Below are 20,646 nucleotides of genomic sequence, written 5' to 3'. Positions count from 1 at the left end.
TCACTTTGCGTAGTGATATAAAAACATGGTGTTTTTTAATCCATCCAGGCGATTGATCCTCATAACCACTTTAACCCCTCTCAAAAATTATTCATGCTTTCAATTTAATCCTTGATAACCCTTTCACAGTGTAATTTATAAAAATATTCAAATCTATAACGCATTTCCATAGAAAACCCTAATCATCAAACCTCATGTCACGTCTGCAAATGAGAGCGTTTTCAAACTATATACAGCCTACCACAGTGGCACCAACAAAAAATATCGCAAGCGACTATAGCATTTATCTACGGGTATTATATTCTAGTTTTGTATAAGGTTTTTTTGATGTATGACAGAATTTGTATGCTTTCAGAGGACGCTCGTTACTGCGTACATCATTGAAATATGCTAAGGGTCCGCGGGTGGGAGAGTTTGAACAAAAAAAGGTTTTGAATGCCGACATGTTGACAGTTGGAACATCGACTCAGGCTTTGTGGTCGGGTGAATGGGCGTTATTTTAAAGAGGACGAAACTATCTTGTTTTAACAAATGACCTTTTTGTGTTTTTTCGCTATGACAGTTTTTTTGTACATTTTTGGTCTATGGCAAGCCAGTTTCACCTTACTAGGCCAATACTCCTAAGGGGCCGTTCAAGTATTACATTAGCAGATTGACTGCCCCTCCTTCCTCTTATCAGCAAAAGTAAGCAAAGTTCTCAAAAATAATAGTACATAAATGTATTATTTGTAGGAATACTCGGAAATACATTTCGTTTTCAAGTATAGACAATGTGTGGGTATTGTGTAATATGTGCAAAAAATTAAATAATTACTGTTAACGTAATCACCAAATAAGAAAATCAAAGACCCCCACATCCCCTATAGTGCTTACGTAATACTTGGCCCCAAATAACAATACAAATATTTCATGAAATATTAGCTTTATAATAATGAATTTAGGCTAAGTTAGGCAAAGCTTATATATATATGATATAAGCTTTGCCTTATGTGATATAAATTATATCACATACCATATTGTTATGTTTTGACAATTAAGTAATTACCAACTCCTTCCACGTGCGGCTTGACCCCTTGGCGTTGCGTAGAGATGTGAGGTCTCTCTGCATCTTCTACCGCATTTACCATGGAGAGTGTTTAGAGGAGTTGTTTGGTCTAATACCTGCAGCTGAGTTTCATCGTCGGACGTCAAGGCAAAATACAAAATACCATCCGTATCACCTCGACGTCCGTCGTTCCACAACTGAGCGTTTTCTAAGGCAGTTTTTGCCGCGCACCACCACTATGTGGAACCAGCTGCCCATTGAAGTATTTCCGAACCAATTCGACTTAGGGTCCTTCAAGAAAAGAGCGTACCAATTCTTGAAAGGCCGGCAACGCGCTTGCGAGCCTTCTGGCAGTGTGAGTGTCCATGGGCGGCGGTATTACTTAACATCAGGTGAGCCTCCTGCCCGTTTGCCTCCTATTACATAAAAAAAAATAAGTAAAATATCACATAACATTCACTTGATAAGGTCTCCATTGGAATAGATTCACAAAATTGTTAGCAAACAAAAAAGTAACCCTTTTGTCTCATACAATTTGTTAAAAACAGACTTTGACTAATAACCAATATTTAAATTGTGTTGTGGAACAAATTGCAGCAGCTTATTGCTGAAAAGCCCTAGGGATGCACACTGCTCATTTTCAGATAGTCTACTCTTCTTTTGCTTTACATTGGCTAGCTTCCTTTTACTATAATTAAATATAGAACTTTTAATGGTTCACAGTAATTGTATAAACTGTGTTCGTGACTTATTACCCGTGAATACCTGTAATATAACAGATCAAAACTATTTCTTGACATTCAATCAATTCAATAAAATTATGCCTAAGACTAATAGGATCTTCATTAATACTATACATAAATTAGTTATCGTTTTATATATTTAATTCTGTGATACAAGACAAATCAATATTAATATAACATATTGTTATTTTGTACTTTTTAGAGCATATTGCAGTTGGTTCTATTCTACTTTGAATTGTTTGTTTGAATTATAGTATGTAGTCATTTTTTTCTATATATTCTATCCGTGATGGAAGACTAATGACCTGTTACCACAGAACTCTAGTCCTAGTATAGGCACCAGCCTATAACAAAGATGGTCAATCCCATGCATCAATCTGCAGAATGATTACTTGTAAAATGCAATATTGTAAAAAGGCAAAAAAACTATATTCTTATAAAACTTTTTTTTTTTAATGGAATTTAATAACATTAAATATTCAATTTATATTCATAATTACACGCAACTTCTAATTATTTATGTTAAGTGTATAAAGATAGAAAATCGTAACTAATGATTGGGATCTAATTTGGCCAATCACATTCCACAAAACTTTTACGGTATGTACTTAAAACCTGAAACTCCACTTTAGCCCTGAAATATAGGTCGCCAATTAAATATTAATTGGGTTAGTTTAACGTTCTGAAACATTTAAAAAACCACTAATTATTTCAATCCCTAAGCAATATTAACTATAATTAAACTGGCCTTGGCTGAAGTATCTCCTTCTGAATCTCCCCATGCTATTTCTATAATAATCAAAGAGCTAAAAACGAGATTTTAATTAACGATCAAAAGAAACCGTTTTTAAAATATCCTGAGTACTTTTGTGTTGAATAACTTTACAGACATAATGTAGGTGGTAAAATTTGTTATGGTTTTATTTTTAAGATAACTAGGTCTACGGCCCTTTTAGCCCTGGTTTCCTTTTCTTATAGAATAGGGGCAAAACGGGCATGAAGCTCACCTGATGTTAAGTTGATTCCAATGAATCTCTCTTAATGCCAGGCTCGCGAGTTCGTTGCCGTATAAGATCGCTTACACGCGGACAACATTCTCCATCATCCATCATTACATCCGGAATGGATTTATTACCGTTTATAAGTTTATTATTTTATTGTGTGATGAAGTGTTAAGAAATAAAATGTAAGAGAGTGATGTTAAATATAATTAGTGCTAATTTCACTAATAATAAAATAATTTACTCCACTCGATTGCATATCTGAAGATAGACTGAAGTAAAATATGTTTACTGTGTACAGTGTTGTTAAAATGTAAGAATAAAAACAGAACCCTTAATCTTGGTCGCAGATTTCTTCATTGTTCCCTGATTATTCTTTTCTTAATAGGGAAGTAGGTAGAGGCCTTCTATGCGTGACACAATTTTGGTCTAAGACATGCAGGTTTTCAGCTAATTGTTCACTATATTATCGTTCGAACGAGCTAGTATTTTAGTTGATAAAGAATTTCCCATCCCCGATCTCGACTACAAAACTTTCGTTCCTAATAATAATTTATTCATTTATCAATAGCCTACATTAAATTTACCAAACTTCACATGTCTGTTAGTATTAAACAAATACTAAAGATCTTTCCGAACGGCGCACGTTGATACAAAACAAATTGACAAAATATGTAACCCCAAACATAAATATTTAATACGCTAACAGGGCAATATTACGACGATTGCCTTATTATTTGACAATGACACACTGAGTCGAGTTGGCTCTCAGCCAGATCCTTTGTAATACATAATATTCCTTCGATTTATTTACTTCGACCAGTTTGCTTGTGAATTCTTGATCGTAAACTCCGATGTTTGATAAAAATATTATCGGCGAATCATTCATATCTAATTACATTGTTTTCGACGCTGCTGACGTGCAGTCATAATTATTTTATCGTTTAACTACGTACGTTTATGATATACCGAAGTTTTCACTTGTTTTAATGAATTTCTTAAAACAAAATTCTAGAGTATTTTCGAAAGCGATGTTGTGTAGGTTACAAAAAAGCGTAGTTTCAGATATCTATACGTACAGATGCGTGGAAAAGTGAATTTGTTTATTATATAGGGATTTGTATCTCGAGGCTTGACCTAAAGACGGTGGACAATGAATACAACCTTCTATAATAGTCTAAAATATATTATTTATAAAGTATATTACAATACTCCATCACCGGTCTCTACACGTTAAAGTTTTAATGTACAATATACTCGTACATGTATAATTGTGTCTTTTCACATACCTTACCATTATAAAGTACAGTACAATATTATATGTAGGTATACTGACTGATCAGTCGAAGCATACATTCGTAGATTGTAGCGTGTCGTAGCGAAACCGTAGCTACATCGTAGCGAAACAGTAGCTGCATCTTCGCATCGTAGTATTAGATGTGTGAGTGCAAATCACTTAATATAGTAAAAAAAATCATTTAAATAAAACTTATTTTAGGAAACCAGTGAAAAATTGTTGTCTTCATCAACAGAACCTAAACGTTACGTTACATATATCATGTCGGTTAGGGTATCGGTACCCTATGAACAAATGCGGGCGAAACCACGGGACTCAAGAAAATACAGGAAAACATTTCTCACGTAACGGTGAAAATAATATGTTATAGATTTATTTTAAAAACCCAAGCAGGGATGAGAACTTATAAAAACGACGCACATCGTCACATAAAGTTTTATCTATCAATAAATATTTTTATTGAATAAAAAAGTGGACATATTTAGGGAGGTTGTAAGTGTGTTATCCGCATTATCCGGGTCACCGTTAGCCGGGTGCGGTGCTGCGATAGCGTTACTTGTTAACCCTGCTAATACATTGAAGTATGCCCGGGTGTATTAGCCCTTTTGCCATTTGTGATCTTTCCCGTCCTTTTTATCTAAAAATAAAATATCTATTGTTATTGACTTTATATTATTAAAAGCATCTTAATCAAAAACTACATTTTTGATTTAATAAAAAAAGTTTTTTTGGTTATCATTAAGAAATATTAAAAATTAGTACAATTCAGCTTTAGTATTTTTTTTCATAGAACGGGCAGGAGGCTCATCTGATGTTAAGTGATACCGCTGCCCATGGACACACTCAATGCCAGAATGCTCGCGAGTGCATTTCCGGTATTTAAAAAAAATGTTACGCTCTTTTCTTGAAGGACCCAAAGTCAAATTGGTTCCATATAGTGGTGGCGCGCGGCAAAAAGTGCCTTAAAAAACGCTCAGTTGTGGAACGATAGATTTCGAGGTGATGCGGGTGAAATTCCATATTCTGCCTCGACGTCCGATGATGAAACTCAGCTGCGGGTTAATCCAAACTCCTCTAAACATTCTCCCTGGTAAATGCGGTAAGAGATAATCCATCCATGGTCAGGGGATCACGCCGCCCAAAAAGAGATTTGACGTTGACGAGATTTTAGTAAATAGGCCTGGGAAAACTATAAATAATATTTTGAAGTATTTAAAATCAAATATATTTATTAAGTTACATTATTTAACAGACTGTAGTAATTGATACGTCGTTAAGTAAATAATGAAGACGTATTTGCTTCTTTCATAATTATCCTCCACTGGTCTCTCGATCCTTAACGAATAATGAAAACTTTGACTCGTTGGTACGGTTCATATTTTGATATAAAACCAGGCTATAAAAATAAAATACGAAAACTTCCCGATGTACGTGATGTTAACCACCAACGTATCATGATCTATTCACTCCGCTTTGAAGATTTTTAATTTTCTTTGAATTTTTAACGTTTTCGGGAAGTGAGAGGCTGTTTTACATTTAAAAGTACAGTCCGCAAAAACAATTTTATTTATGCTTACATTTAATTTTGACTTATTGGTTAAGATATTTTGTGTGTTTTATGGTGTACAAGTGATTGCTTCTTTTTGGCAATAAGGAGATCCTTTGTATACTAACGAGTAATTAGACAGCTTAAACATGGATCTATATATAACCATTTTTGTGTTGTGTAACTATTGAAAAACATCGCTGTATTTCTATTTAATAATTCTTTTGTTTCTTGCTAATTATTACACAAAATTAATTAATTTGCGTAATGTATTATTGTATTAGTATATTTTCTTATATATGTGCATGTTGCAATGTTTTTAATGAGAAATAAATATCCTGGTTCCTGGTTAAAAATGATTTAGAATTGGAGATAATATAATAAACGTCATTTATTCTGTTATAATAGCAATACCACGCAATATCATAGACATCTTTCAGGTTATAAATTGTCAATGTCAATCTGTCAGTAGTGCCTTGGAACGATCGTTAAGTTTCTGACTTATTTTACCATCTGCAACATATTTAGAATTTACTTATTAAAACCCTAATCAATCTCAGAACTTCAAATCAAATCTAGTAAAATAATTTTTCGTGGAGGTTGATATTATGTTCGACGATGGACATATATTTTGACGGGCACTTTATTTGCTGACCGTACAATCTCAATCCTGCCAGAGTGCTGTGGTTTTAGCCACCTACGTTTGACAGGGCATTTTGATTTTACTGGCAGATATTCAGCGGCACATTTGAGCTTTTGATTACCTATTGCGGCGGTTTTGAAATCATTTGCTGAATTTTGTGATTGCGTTAATTATTTTATATACTAGAACTATTTTATACATGTAGTAAAGGTCATTAATATTATTCAGAGTACGGCTCAAATCTTAAATTTTATTGGTTCGATTCATATTACCTACATAAATAAAAATTAATCATAAAATATGTCGCTAAGCGCAAAACTCGAAGACGGTTGGACCGATTCGAGTGATTTATTTTATTTATTCCTTAAAATCTGAGCAAGATTTTTATGGAGAGAAAATTTAAATAATTGCAAGGAAGCACCTAAAATCAGTTTTCTTTTTAAGTAACTGTAAACGCGAGTCGCTATGGGGTAGCTTAACAAAATGTTCCATATGTTGGTAAGCTACTAAAAGGTAGACAATAAAAAAAATATATTAGGGAAAAACGAAGTTCGTGGGGGCAGCTAGTATGTGAATACAAATTAATTTAAATCAACTTAAATAAGATTAAACTAAGTCATTGTTCAATAATTGGAAAATAAAATGTATGACTGTTGGCCCACCACTTTTAGCCTTGAATACACAAGACAACCCTCAGGTCGCGTGTACGAACCCTGGTTGTTTTTTTTTATTGTATTCTGTGTGTCAAACACTTAATACTACGGTGAATAAAATATCGCTAGGAAATCAGTATATCTTGACCTTGAAGATATAGAAGGATCCAACTACCTGAAACAAAAACGCAAAGAAACAGCACTGGTACTCTTTAACTGCCAATACCGAGACTGACGTTTTTGTATATAATTTCAACATATACTCTCAATGTTCGAAGCGCACATGTCGCAACTTTGGGATAGATTGGTAAAAATGTTAATTGCAATCGCAGTTACTGCCGGCATAGACGCATAACAACGCCAATTAGCTCATTGTGCTTAAGAGACATCATATAATTAAAGGTGATATACATCTAAATCCCATCCGCGTTACATTAATCACATTAAAGTATTAGAAAAGGCTGGCAGACGGCCACAACAAAACGGTACAAATAGAGGACAAAACATTCTGTATTCCACTAGAATCCTACAGAAAATTTATCGAAGACATAATTGGTACCGTATCGGTGCGCGGTCCATTTCGCTAATGGACGCATTGCTTGATACCTACAGATTTCATTACACATTTTGGGATTACAGAAATTTATTTGGCTTTGGAGTAATGGAGCTTTCGATCCATTAGGTTTTTTTTGTAATTAGATTTAAGAGAAAGACACTCGTACGAATCAGAGATAAATTAATTTATAGCTCCTTACAAACATTGTGTAAAACAAAAAACTTGTGTGTGAGTGGCGGAGAGTTTATTGCCAGTTCTTCTTTTAAGTTCTACGCCCTTGATTTGAGAACTGGCAGTAAATGTAAAATTAGAAGCTTTTAATGTATATTTCTTTTTTGACGTTCAAAAGTGTCCATTGTGTTACCTATATAAATAATATAAAATTTAAGTTGTCTTAAAGTAGGCTCTTTCTGTGAGACTTTCCATGCAGTTACCTCTCAGAAACATAAATTATCTTCAATAATGTTTAAGGGTCAGCAAAATTCCATACGATACTCGAGGAAGAATCTGTTCAACAGTGTCGGTTACAAGCGTGTACTAACAGGGATAAAAATGTATGTACATCTCTTTCTAACAGACGCAATCATATTTGGATTATATATTTAATATTTCAAACTGTTAATCTAAGCCTTACACTCCCCTTTTTAATGTTTAATTATTCATGAAGAGAGAGTGCTTTAGTGAAAGAGCCTTATTACCGATCCAGATATTTTTTATTTATTTCTAGCTATTGCTCAAGACTTTGTAGTCTAAAGCTTTAATGCCATTATTATTCGTTAGCTGTAAAAAGGATTACTTACAATATATACTTTTATGGACAAGATTATATCCGTCGATAGAGAAATTCTGAAATTTAATCTTGATCTCTAAATTTAAATTACTTGGAACAAGTTCTGGAGTCTGAAAGGAAATTTTGAAAAGTCAAGCTGTCTTTTGTCATGTCTAACATATGCTTGCCATACTTGGAAATATACAAAGAAGATATAAAGAAAAGCTACTAAAAACTAAAGCTACTGATGCCCTAGACTATGCTCTAAAGCTTAAATAGAGATGGGTAGAGCATGTAGCAAGACTGTCTGGCGATCGATCAACCATAAGGGGGCACCAGTAGGGTTTTATTGGAAAACAAAACATAGGAATACCACGAAATGGTCGGATCACGTTATTAAAACGGCTGGCTTGAGCTGGATGAAACTCACCCAAGACCGAGATACCTGGAGATCTTAAAGGAGGCCTTCATCTGCGAAAGGGTTCTTGCAAATTAATTAGGAAATAGATATAACTTACTACCGATAAAAAATTGTGTAATTTATTTTCTTAAAAGAAAAAAACTAAAATAGGATTCAGAGAAAAACACTTTTTTAACGTATTTGAAGTTATGTTTTATTATAAATTTACAATTATTTTACATATTTTTTTTTTTTTTTTTAATTTTAACCGACGTCTCGCGTGTTTTACAGCGTGCGTGGTCACGGTGACTGAAGCCAAAAGGTGTTGAATGTCAAAAAGTATCACAGCTGTAGAAAAAGTTGTATTATCTGTATTTGTTTCCCCGGAGTTGGTATCGACTAAAAGATGGAGGGTTTTGGTAGAAATGGCTCACGGTGTCCTCTATTTTTGGATTGTCCGAAAAAAGTGTTTTTCTTTGTCTAAAAGTTATGTCAATAAAAGACAATACTAAATAGGATTCAGTTTACTTTGTTCTTTTGTAAGAAATAAAAAGGCTTTTTTATTATTTATTTATTTTACTTTTGAGGATATAAATAAGGATCGATACCAGTGTCGGTCTATCCTTCTTATCCGTCTTAGGGCGTGTTCTACACTTGTTTTGATACACGCCAAAAGTTAGGCAGTGGCTGAAAGCGAATACGCTGAATATTAAAATTTGTACTATACTCTGTATAGTCGAGTATTAGCAATATCAACGGGTCGATAGTTGGATGTTAAGCCGTACTCATATAGTTCCTTCAAAGGCCCATTAAACGACGTCATGTTACGTTTTTTAATATTAATATCCCTCCGGACGGCCACGAAATATAACGCTGCGGATCGGATGCACGCTGTCAATTGCTTTGATCGATGTTGCTGGCGGGAAAATGCACGGTCATGGCGCCAGATTTTTTACTTTTTTTCGTTGCACAGATAAAAAATATTCTTGTTCGATCGTGTTATAAACTCGGAATTGTTGGGCGTATTTTTTGCGAGTGCATAACGAAATAAGAATAGTTGCTGTTTTGACAGCTCTTATAACTTGTTTGGAGTTAGCTGCGAAGTGTTTTTTGGTTGAGTTATTTTGTAAGTTTTATCCCTTTATTTTAACTTTGGGTTGGGTAACTATAGGACTGACTTCTTGTCAGTTGCTTTAATAGTCTATGCTATAATGCGTTTAAAAACGATCATATGCGATGACGAAAAAATAACAATTTTAACAATAAACTTTTGTACATTACAATGGGTATTTTCTAGGTGTCCAACATAAGTCAATAGTAGCATAGTCTTTACTTTCAGCCTATATATATATATATATATATATATATATATATATATATATATATACAAACCATGCTAGTTGGTAGGACTGTAGGAAATATAACTTATTAATAGTACTTTCTGAGGATCGCATTTCGGGGAATTACCACTTTGTGGAACCAGCTACCCACTGAAGTATTTCCGAACCAATTCGAATTAGAGTCCTTCAAGGAAATACCGTACCACTTGCGATCTATCTGGCATTGAGTGTCCATGGGCGGCGGTATCACTTAACATTAGGTGACCCTTCTACCCGTTTGCCCCCCATTCTATAAAAAAAACTGGTTTTAGACGGGACTCCTGCCAATATTTTCATAGGATTAGTGGATTGTGATCTAGTTAAATTATTATACGAATATCATATTCAAAAGAAAATACAAGATTACAATGATATAATTCCTGATAACATGTCAATACATGTTATACAATTATAACAAATTGTTATGGTTTCTTGAAATCAAATGACCATCTCTTTGATCAGATCTTCCCACGCCTACTCTAAAGAATTACGTTACTAGGTTAGACCTAAATTACTTATTAGTCTTACGTTAGGTTAAATCGTAATGTTCCATGATGTCTTAGTAAAGACACATGTAATATATACAATTTATTATGTACATGTATATATAAACGTATTATAAATTATGAGTTACATCTACATTTACATGTTTATAAAACACGTGAAGTTCAATTCAAAATCATTAATTTAAACATTTGCAATTTAAATCCAATTCAAATCATTCAATGATAATTATAATATCGAGGGATTTATTATAAATTTGTAGCATTAAGTGGTTTTACCACGAGCACAGCGCGTTTTAAACAGTCACACAAGCTTTTAAATATGCTGATATAAACCTATAATAGTTGTAAATATGAGGTCAAATGAGTGTTCATCCCACGTATATGTCACCGTAAAATTGTAAAAACCGTTAGATTGTAATCTATCTCGCGAGATTATAAACTGTCGAAAGATTGTGAACCTCAACGAACTGCTTCAAATTAACGTATTATTATTCGGTAGTTATATGAAATTGTTGGGAAGTAAAATTAATCTGTAATTGACCAAAGAAGTTTGAATGATAACTAAGTTAGTGTACTACAATCTACCGAATAATAATACGTTAAATTGTAAGCAGTACGCTGAGGTTCACAATCTTTCGACAGTTTATAATCTCGCGAGATAGATTACAATCTAACGGTATTTACAATTTTACGTTAACATATATATGTAAAAGACAAAATATTTTTTGTAAGAATAGCTCTGGCAGTTGGATTCACATAAAGGCCTGGTCAAATTCAAATTCAAAAATCATTTAATCATATGGGTAACACATTGTACACTTATGACTTGTCAGTAAAGAAATACATATTAATGCTTCTAATTTTACATTTAGTGCCAGTTCTCAAATCAAGGACGTAGAACGGAAGAGACGAACTGGCAATAAACTCTCCGCCACTCTTTTTAATCGCCATGTTTTTTTTTTGTTTTTGGTCGTGGTAAAAACTGCTTAAAAAATATTCACTTGTGGAATGACGGGCATCGAGTGGAATTTTAAATTCTGTTCCGATTGTCATCATCGGTGAGAATTGAGCTTATCGGAACAACTGTTTCTTTTAAATGTTTCAAGAGTATTCGAGCAAAGGGAATGTTAATTAAACTGCCAGCGCCCAGCACGCACTTGCGAGCTTTTTGGAGTGTAAGAATTCCTTGGCGGAAGTATCACTCAACGATATTCTCTTGTTTTATCCTACTAATATTATAAACGCGAAAGTTTGTAAGTATGGATAAATGTTTGTTCTTTCACGTAAAAACTACTGATGTAATAAAACTTTGCAATAATATAGATTATACATCAGAATAACACATAGGCAACAATTTATAAAGATATTGTGTAAATTGTCGAAAATATCAAGTAAATGGGAAAAAATCTACCATCTGCGAGCTATTTTGGCGTGCGCTGCTAGTTAGTGGCGTGCTAGAAATACACACATGTAAATATGTAATGTATTATCGAAATATTTATCTTAGATAGTCAATATCTTAGTAGTTTTTTTCTACGCCAAGCTAATATAAACTACTCGAAATACTAATCCTGCGCAGACGAAGTCGCGGGCACCAGCTAGTAATAAATAAACGTATAAAAATTCACGAGGAAACTGTTCATATTATCATTAATTAGGTATGAATATTTAACCTATTTATACACAATTAGATGTTAATTAACCAAAAACAAAGTTAATGATTCAAATATTGTACTAATATCATTATTGTGCTTAAATGTTTTAATTAGTTTAATCGGCTTTATTATTGTTCTATACAAATTCTAAATTTAAGTATTTAATAATACTTCCGCTTCATTATAATGAATAATTTGATATTCGTTTGAACGAATTTTTTTATACAAAATTATTGTTAAAAAACTCCAACTTTCACTACAAAGTATTAAATAACAATATGTCTTATTAAGTTGAATTGTCTTGTATTATTTAAGAGAATGAAATGTATTAAACTATAATTTATGTCTTGTATTAGTAGTTTATTATAATTTATACACGGAGTGTGAAAGCCAGCTTTTTGGAAATCGACCATTTCGGTCCATAATGATGGTATTTTTTTTACTGTGTTGTGAAATTAATTAGTGAATTAGTATTAGTGCTTATTAGTCTATAGTGGTAAGTAAAAAAAATAGAGTACAAGAACTGAGAAATACAGACTAAGTAATGTTGTTGGACAACTGAGCGTTTTTTAAGGCAATTTTTGCCGCGTACCACCGCAATGTGGAACCAGCTGCCCACTGAAGTATTTCCGAACCAATTCGACTTAGGGTCCTTTAAGAAAAGAGCGTACCAACCTTGAAAGGCCGGCAACGCACTTGCGAGCCTTCTGGCAATGTGAGGGAGCCTCCGTTCCGTTTGCCTCCTATTACATAAAAACATCCACACTATGAATGTATACAAAACTTCTTAGTATAAACGCAAATTTAAACCATAATTTATATCACACGATGTTTAGATTTTCAGTAATTATGTTGACATACTGATTTGCAACTACCAACCTATTAATTCATGACAGAAATATGGTGGTGACACAATTGATCTAATACTTGGAAGCCCCTGTGTAACTAGATTACAATTATTCCGTGGTAAAATAAAAGCAGTCTTAGTGTTACATCTAGTTAAATAAAATTAACGACCTTATAGGTCCTTACCTTATAGACCTTATAGACCTTATAGGTAGGTATGCGTGAATGTATGTGCATGTGAATGGGTGAATCTTCACGACAATATGGCGTTAATATTCATTTCAAACTCAATTACAAATTATTTAACAAAGTATGATTTCTCACTGATCCCGGTTGATGAAAAGCTGGGTGCTTTAAGTTATATGTATATGTCACCGTAAAATTGTAAACACCGTTAGATTGTAATCTATCTCGCGAGATTATAAACTGTCGAAAGATTGTGAACCTCAACGAACTGCTTACAATTTAACCTATTATTATTCGGTAGTTATATGAAATTGTTGGAAAGTAAAATTATTAATCTGTAATTGACCAAAGAAGTTTGAATGATAACTAAGTTAGTGTAGTACAATCTACCGAATAATAATACGTTAAATTGTAAGCAGTAAGCTGAGGTTCACAATCTTTCGACAGTTTATAATCTCGCGAGATAGATTACAATCTAACGGTGTTTACAATTTTACGTTAACATATATAAATAAATACACGTTTATATGGGTAAAAATGGGTTTATTTAAAAAAGTTATAGGTATAATTTAATAAATAATAATAATCTCTAAAATTATTATTTTACTTTTATATATAATGACCGAACGTGTCAATACTTTAAAATATTATACAGCCAATAAACTAACCAAAGAGAGACAATTATAAACGTAAATTTAAAAAATACATTTTTAATTATGTTCTAAATTGCGACTGAAAACCACAAAGGAAGCTTCGGTGCGGGTAAAGGCCAGTAATAACAGTTAAGACGTCCCTATTCGGTTGCTAACAGCGCTATTATCCAGAGAAATAGTACAGAGCAATATAATCATAAACACCTGGGCAGGAAAGTGCAATTACGAATAAATCGGATCCTAATTGCATTAGCACTAGCGTGTCTTGATGTAACCTAATTGTTCGTCTGAGCGTACGTGTTGTCGCGCGTTTGTTAGCGGAATAGTATTACAGTCGTAATAATTATAATTTTTAAAAGATTTCATCATTCATCATAGCGTTCAAGTATTACGTAACGAATTTTGGGGGGTCCTTTTGGAAAACGTTACGATTCGGGGCGGGGATTGAACTACGCGTTATTTGCGATTGAAGTACTTTACACTGCGTGACGTAATTCTTGCAAGCATCAGACAAGTCCTTAATGTGAGTGTGGTATGGGCGGCGGTATCACTTAAGATCAGATGAGCTCCCTGCCCGTTTGCCTCCTGCCACATAAAAAAATATATTATTCATTTTTTTTAAAAGCCATACTAACGAAACATATACGTATACATGCATCAATGCCAAGTGCGCACAAAATTTATAGAAAAACATGACTATTATAAAAGAGAAAATAAATAATACAAATACAAAAATTAAATTAAATATGGAATTTAATATATTTCTTATTTGCAATTGTTATTGGTGACGGAAAAATGGATGCAGCTGCTATTTTAATTCTTATTCCATAGCTGGCATTCAAACACAAAACCTTAGGGATTGTGACTCTAGACATATATTATAATTGGCCCGTGTTAAATGTAGTTTAAATAGCTTAAACTTTTAAGTAATTAAAAACACATTTTCGTTCTAAAGTTCTTTTAACTTGAGAAAGATACGGTTTTCTCGTTAAGTTTTCGCTTACTATTTATCATAGCTTTTTTAAAAGTCTTTTGAGTTTATATTTATAAAATGATCATTCCAATGTTTGGCGTAATAAATATTGAAGTTGCGAATATTTAAAGTAAAATAAAATTTAATGTAATTTAAACAAATTTATGTTTAAAATCATTGATTTATATTGCTGCAAGAGATACACTTTTTTATCGTCAGAATATTTCAACTAATTCTTGTGTATGTTAATTGTGTACTTTATGCAATTGTTTTTTTTGGAGTCAAATCATCCTGTTTATACATCTATGATGCTATGGTAGGCTATATATTTTTATAAAGTTTCCATATAAGTGAACCGATGATTGCGATTTTTCGTTTCAACAAAAAAATATATTTATATAGTATTTTTAACTAGGAACCTATCATCCATGTATTCAAAATGAAAAATACATAAATAAAAAAAGTCTCAAATTGCACCGGTTTCATCGATAATTTTCATATTATGACACATGTCAGGTTCTGAGATATTCCGATATCATTCATTTCGTTTCCTTACATTTAAAAAATTCCATTGGTGACGGCCGTGATTTGATCGTATGACTTCAGGGATGAGGTCGCAGGCTAAAGCCACTGGGCCAACTTGCACTTGTTGCTAAATAGATGCTATAAGTTAAAGTAACCGAAACTAATACTTAATTTTGACAGAATAAAATACACACTATGCACCTAATTTTCAGAATTTACCTCGAATATGAGTTGATTATTATTAAGCTTTGAACATCGAACGTTTGATTCTACATATTTCAACAATAACATTATTAAAAGACGTTTATAGACATTAAAGACGAGAATCCTCGATTAATTTAGGAAACATAAACTTCGCCCGCTGACAGTTGGTCGGCCTCGTGCTAATATACGTCGTGATGGCGGTAAAAGAAAAATACGGCGTTCGGACAAATGCTTGTGTAATGTGGCCAACACGGGGAAATTGATTGCTAGCTTGCGGAATTTTGTTGCCATTCGCTAAATAAGGGATTGCGGGAATGCTCGTGTCACTTATTTCTTCTTTATTTGATTGTGTTATGCGGGTTTTGTAATGTTAATTGTCGTAAAGTGTTTATATAAATGACTATATTTATTGTGATTTTGAATTCGAATTTTAAATAATATCTTTATTACTTGAATATCGTTCTTACAATAAATATTCGATTAAACAACTTTATTTATACTAACTTCTAACTAGTTGACTGTTTTGTTTTGTTTTTCTTTCCTTATTTAAAACGTTAAATTTGTTTGCCTGTATGTATGTAATTTTTGTTACCACTCAATATAACTTTGCTGTGGAATGGAAGTCTAGTTTGGTAACTAGTTCTTACCTAGTTTGGAAACCAGTCTCCCAATACCTATTTAACTGTAATCACACACATGTCAGAAGTGAAACTTTTTTGGAAAACTATTTTGTAACTCTTGTTCATATTTATACTAATCTAAAGTTTAGTACTCCTTAGAGTGAGGGAAAAAGGAAGATATGTTAGGAATTTAATTAATTGAATTTTCATTAAAATTAATTAAATCACGTGGGTTTTTAATTTAATATTCGTCATTTGAGATTTTAATAAATTATTTTGCATAAAATATAAAATACTAATATTTCAAAAATTCTCCTTACGAAATTTTAATTTTAAAATTATAATTTCTATCTGTCTGTTACGTTAAATTAAACAATGCTTTATTGAAGTTCTAATATACACATACAATTTTTCAATTGTTTTTACCTTGTTTCAGAAACGATAGCATTACGAGATGTGCAACTTATAGCCCCATCAGCTGTGAAGCTTGGTGACACAGTGCTGCTGGGTTGCAAATGGACTTTAGAGGGCAATGAAACTCTCTACAGTGTCAAGTGGTACAGAGGCCGCCAGGAGTTCTTTAGCTATCTGCCCAAAGAATATCCGTTCACGAGAATCTTCGCGCAACCCGGAATTGATGTTGATGTAAGTTTAATTGTTTTCTTCTCTTCTTTAGTTCTTAATATCTGAAGCTTTTTAATTAAATTCGACGATATGCTGTTTCACAATATAAATTTGAACCCTCTGCCGTGGCCGTTTACCAACCAAAACGGCCGATCAAAGAAATCGTTTTCAGAACTGTACACTGTAGGGGTGCTGGATAGAAAATGGTTGAAACAGATAGTCCCCTACAGAGGTTTTCTTGCTGATTATGAGGCAAAACGGGCAGAAGGCTCACCTGATGTTACGTGATCCGCCGCCCATGGACACTCACAATGCCAGAGAGCTTGCGAGTGCGTTGCCGTTCTGTCAATTTGATCTGTAGTGTCTCGCAGACGCTGGAAAGCAATCGAAATCGAAAAAGTCGGCTATGTAACGCAACGCAATAAGCAAAAATTTAATTAATTCGCGGTTGCAATAAATAATAAATATTATAATATGTAAGAAGAGTACGAAGTATCGACGTGGCACTCTTATGTGAAATTCCCTACGTGCCCTTTCATTCATTAAATAATTTTTCCTTATTAAGTATCAATATGATTACTGTCGAACGTAACAGTGTTGTGAATATAAGAAAAAAAAGGGTAATTTAGCACTGTACATCAAATCCCACGACGATTCTTCGAATTCTCTTTGCGCATAGAACCCTGGCGATACACCAATGGTCCTTGCCATCTCCTCAAATTTTTAATGAAAGCCAATTAGAGCCAATCAAAGTTCAAATAAAAGCACCTTATAAGTTAATTAACTGAAAGGACTGAGCACTCCAATTAGTTCAGAACACTTCACATCTGAATCGTCACTTGTTGATCTAGTTAAATATTAAAATGGTATTAAACTAATTGGCTGTATATAAATCGGTCCTTTTTTGAGATTTAGTCTTAATACAAATGAAGTGAGACCACGCAGACTTTTGGGAGAGTAATGGTATTGAAACGTGCGATAATGTCTAGTTGCTGTTACTTTCGTATGGTGTACGTATCATCCTCAAGGTGGGATCAATTCAATTTGAAAAGGAGCCCTAGAACATGCTTTAATCAAGTTCAATTTCATCTTGAACTCGGTCCAATATATCAATTTAGATAAATAGTTTGCAACTTTTAAAACTTGATTAAGTTTGACTGTCTTTTGAAATAAACAATTCTATTGAAACGATCTATTTTCGTACACTACGTTAAGAAAAGAGTGGTATTTAATAAAAAAACATTTTATACTAACAATTTTGTCTTATGTTCATAACATTCTACATAAAAAAAACACTGTTCTTAATATTTGATCAAAATACTCAAAATTTACCGCCAATACTTAAATCAGTTTCGCATTAGATAGAATCATAGTAATTAAATATTAAACATGCAAATTCTATCAAATAACTTAAGTGTGTTAGGTAATTCAGTGATACAGGTGTCAAAGTGCTCCCTTAGAGTGGGTCTCATTGAATTTACATGAAGCAAATTACTAACGTACTATGTATTTATGACTACGTAAATCTTATACTTTGAACAATATTGGAGAGATGGTCATTATTTTATCAATTAGTTATTTGAAATACGAACGTTAAACGAGTCTATAATATTTTAAATATAGAATATTGAAATAAAAACTATGCATGTGGTGAATATCATAATATTGGTATAACCAAAGAGTTCATAGTGATTATAGTCTATGGCACATTACTAATCTGTGACCGCGCTCTTTGCATGTTTGGATTCTTTCCTAAGTTTGTTGTATTGATCTTTTGCTTGTTTTTTATCTTTTGCTTACTTTTTAAATCGATGTTTTTTTAAGTAATTAAAACTTTTATTAATTTTTATTTTTTACCTGAGTAAGCCTAAACCAAAGTATAAAATTTGAAACTGTAAATATATATTAATAAATATTTGGTATGGAAATCGTTTTAATCGACTGAATTGGCGCAAGCGTACCGCTTCTAACATACAAAATAATTTATTAATATGATTCGTGTACTGATAAACAAGAAAACCGACTAAGAGTATGTCAAAATGGTGTAGTGTTTTAGGTCTGAAATTGAAGATAAGAAATAAAGATAAAGAGACATGACAATGTTAAGAAATGCTGTTACTTCTAGTAGTACAGGACACATTATGAGAGTAGACAACAAAGAAAGCGACGGAATGGCTTCCTTAGACAAATAAAAAGATGGGAAGATGATATAAGTAGAGTTGCTGGCCCTATGTGGCTACGTTAAGCTAGACACAGAGAAGAATGGAGGCCTATGTCTAAGAATAAGCTGTAAAATAGAAATTAAACCGGCTTGCCGATTAATTATTAGTGTTTATAGTACTTCACATTTTTATGTACTAGGATTAGTATTTTACAGCAATAAAAGCTATTATTATTATTATTATTATTATTATTATAGGTTATCATAGGCTTTACTGCAATATTAACAAACATCAAACGATTTTATTACAACCTTCGCAGATTGGCCTAGGTAAATTCAGTAAAGTAAGATTATAGAAAAATAAAGGCCGGTGATATTACTTTTATAATGTAAAATATTGATTTTTTTTCCCCCAAAATTAAACAAAATCAAACTACGAAATTACTTTGATAGTTAAAACCTATTCTTCAACTCTACTCGATAAAGGATTTATCGTATTCTAAATTCAAATTTACATAAGTGGATTAAACTGAGTAGAATCTATTTCATTAAGCATATAAAGGGTATTTCAACAAGAAGTTTGTTTTTCAATTGTGGCAACACCGAGAACGTGATAGTTTTGACATTTAGTTTTTGGCGGTATTCGTAGCAGGTGCTTTGGCAATTATTACAATGAATTCAATTTCGCTCGAAAATCGCATTAAAATAATTCAAATCCACTATAAAAATGGTGGTTCTGTTAAAGTTACATTTCGTAAAATTCGTGATATTTTCGGCCAGCATAATCGTCCTTCTGAGACCGCTGTTAAGAATTTGGTCGCGAAATTTGAGTCGACAGGCTCGGTACAAAATGTGCCAACACCAACACGTGTTCGACCGGGTCGTTCAACAGAAAACATCGCCGCCGTGAGCCACAGTGTTGAAGAAGATCAAAATTTGTCAATTTCACGACGTTCTCAACAATTGGGGTATCCAAAAGCACAACATGGCGAATTTTGCGAAAGGATTTGGCTTTGAAGCCTTACAAGATTCAACTGGTGCAGGAATTAAAGCTGATCGACCATTCAAATCGCCGCAGATTCGCTCAGTTCATTCAGGAACAACCCGCTGGTTTTTCTGAAAAAATCATTTTTTCAGACGAAGCCCATTTTCATTTGTCAGGGTACGTCAACAAGCAAAATTGTCGCATTTGGGCTTCTGAAAATCCTAAAGCAATTATTGAGAAGGCTTTGCATACTCAACGTGTTACTGTGTGGTGCACTATGTGGTCTGGAGGCGTGATTGGGCCGTTTTTTTTCGAAGATGAGGCTGGAAATGCGGTAACAGTCAATGGATCACGGTATCGCGAGATGTTAACCACTAAATTTTGGCCTATTATTGATGACATGGATATCACTGAAATGTGGTTTCAACAGGACGGTGCCACATGTCACACAGCCAATGAAACGATCAATTTATTGCAAACCAAATTTCCCGAGCGCATAATTTCGCGAAATTCAGCTGGTAAGTGGCCAGCCAGATCGTGTGATTTAACACCACTGGATTATTTTTTGTGGGGCTATGTTAAAGACAGAGTCTATACGGAGCCAATCGAATCGATTGCAGCCTTAAAACTCAAAATCCGTGATGTCATTAACGAAATAGACCCTCCATTTTGCCAA

The 20,646-nt window shown here is 33.2% G+C and overlaps 1 protein-coding gene across 1 annotated transcript in view; it reads left to right on the top strand.

Annotated features, from left to right (window-relative positions):
• LOC125056512 overlaps positions 1-20,646 on the top strand; it is a 252,735-nt gene that overhangs the window by 82,580 nt on the left and 149,509 nt on the right. Inside the window, exon 3 of the mRNA XM_047659646.1 lies at positions 16,637-16,845. Coding sequence (XP_047515602.1) covers positions 16,637-16,845 — 209 coding nt within the window. The remainder of the gene's footprint in view (positions 1-16,636; positions 16,846-20,646) is intronic.

This window comes from Pieris napi, chromosome 15 (assembly GCF_905475465.1).
Source record: "Pieris napi chromosome 15, ilPieNapi1.2, whole genome shotgun sequence".
Lineage (NCBI taxonomy): Eukaryota > Metazoa > Arthropoda > Insecta > Lepidoptera > Pieridae > Pieris > Pieris napi.
The sequence above is the reverse complement of the archived record's forward strand: the minus strand, read 5'-3'. Positions and strand labels throughout refer to the sequence as shown.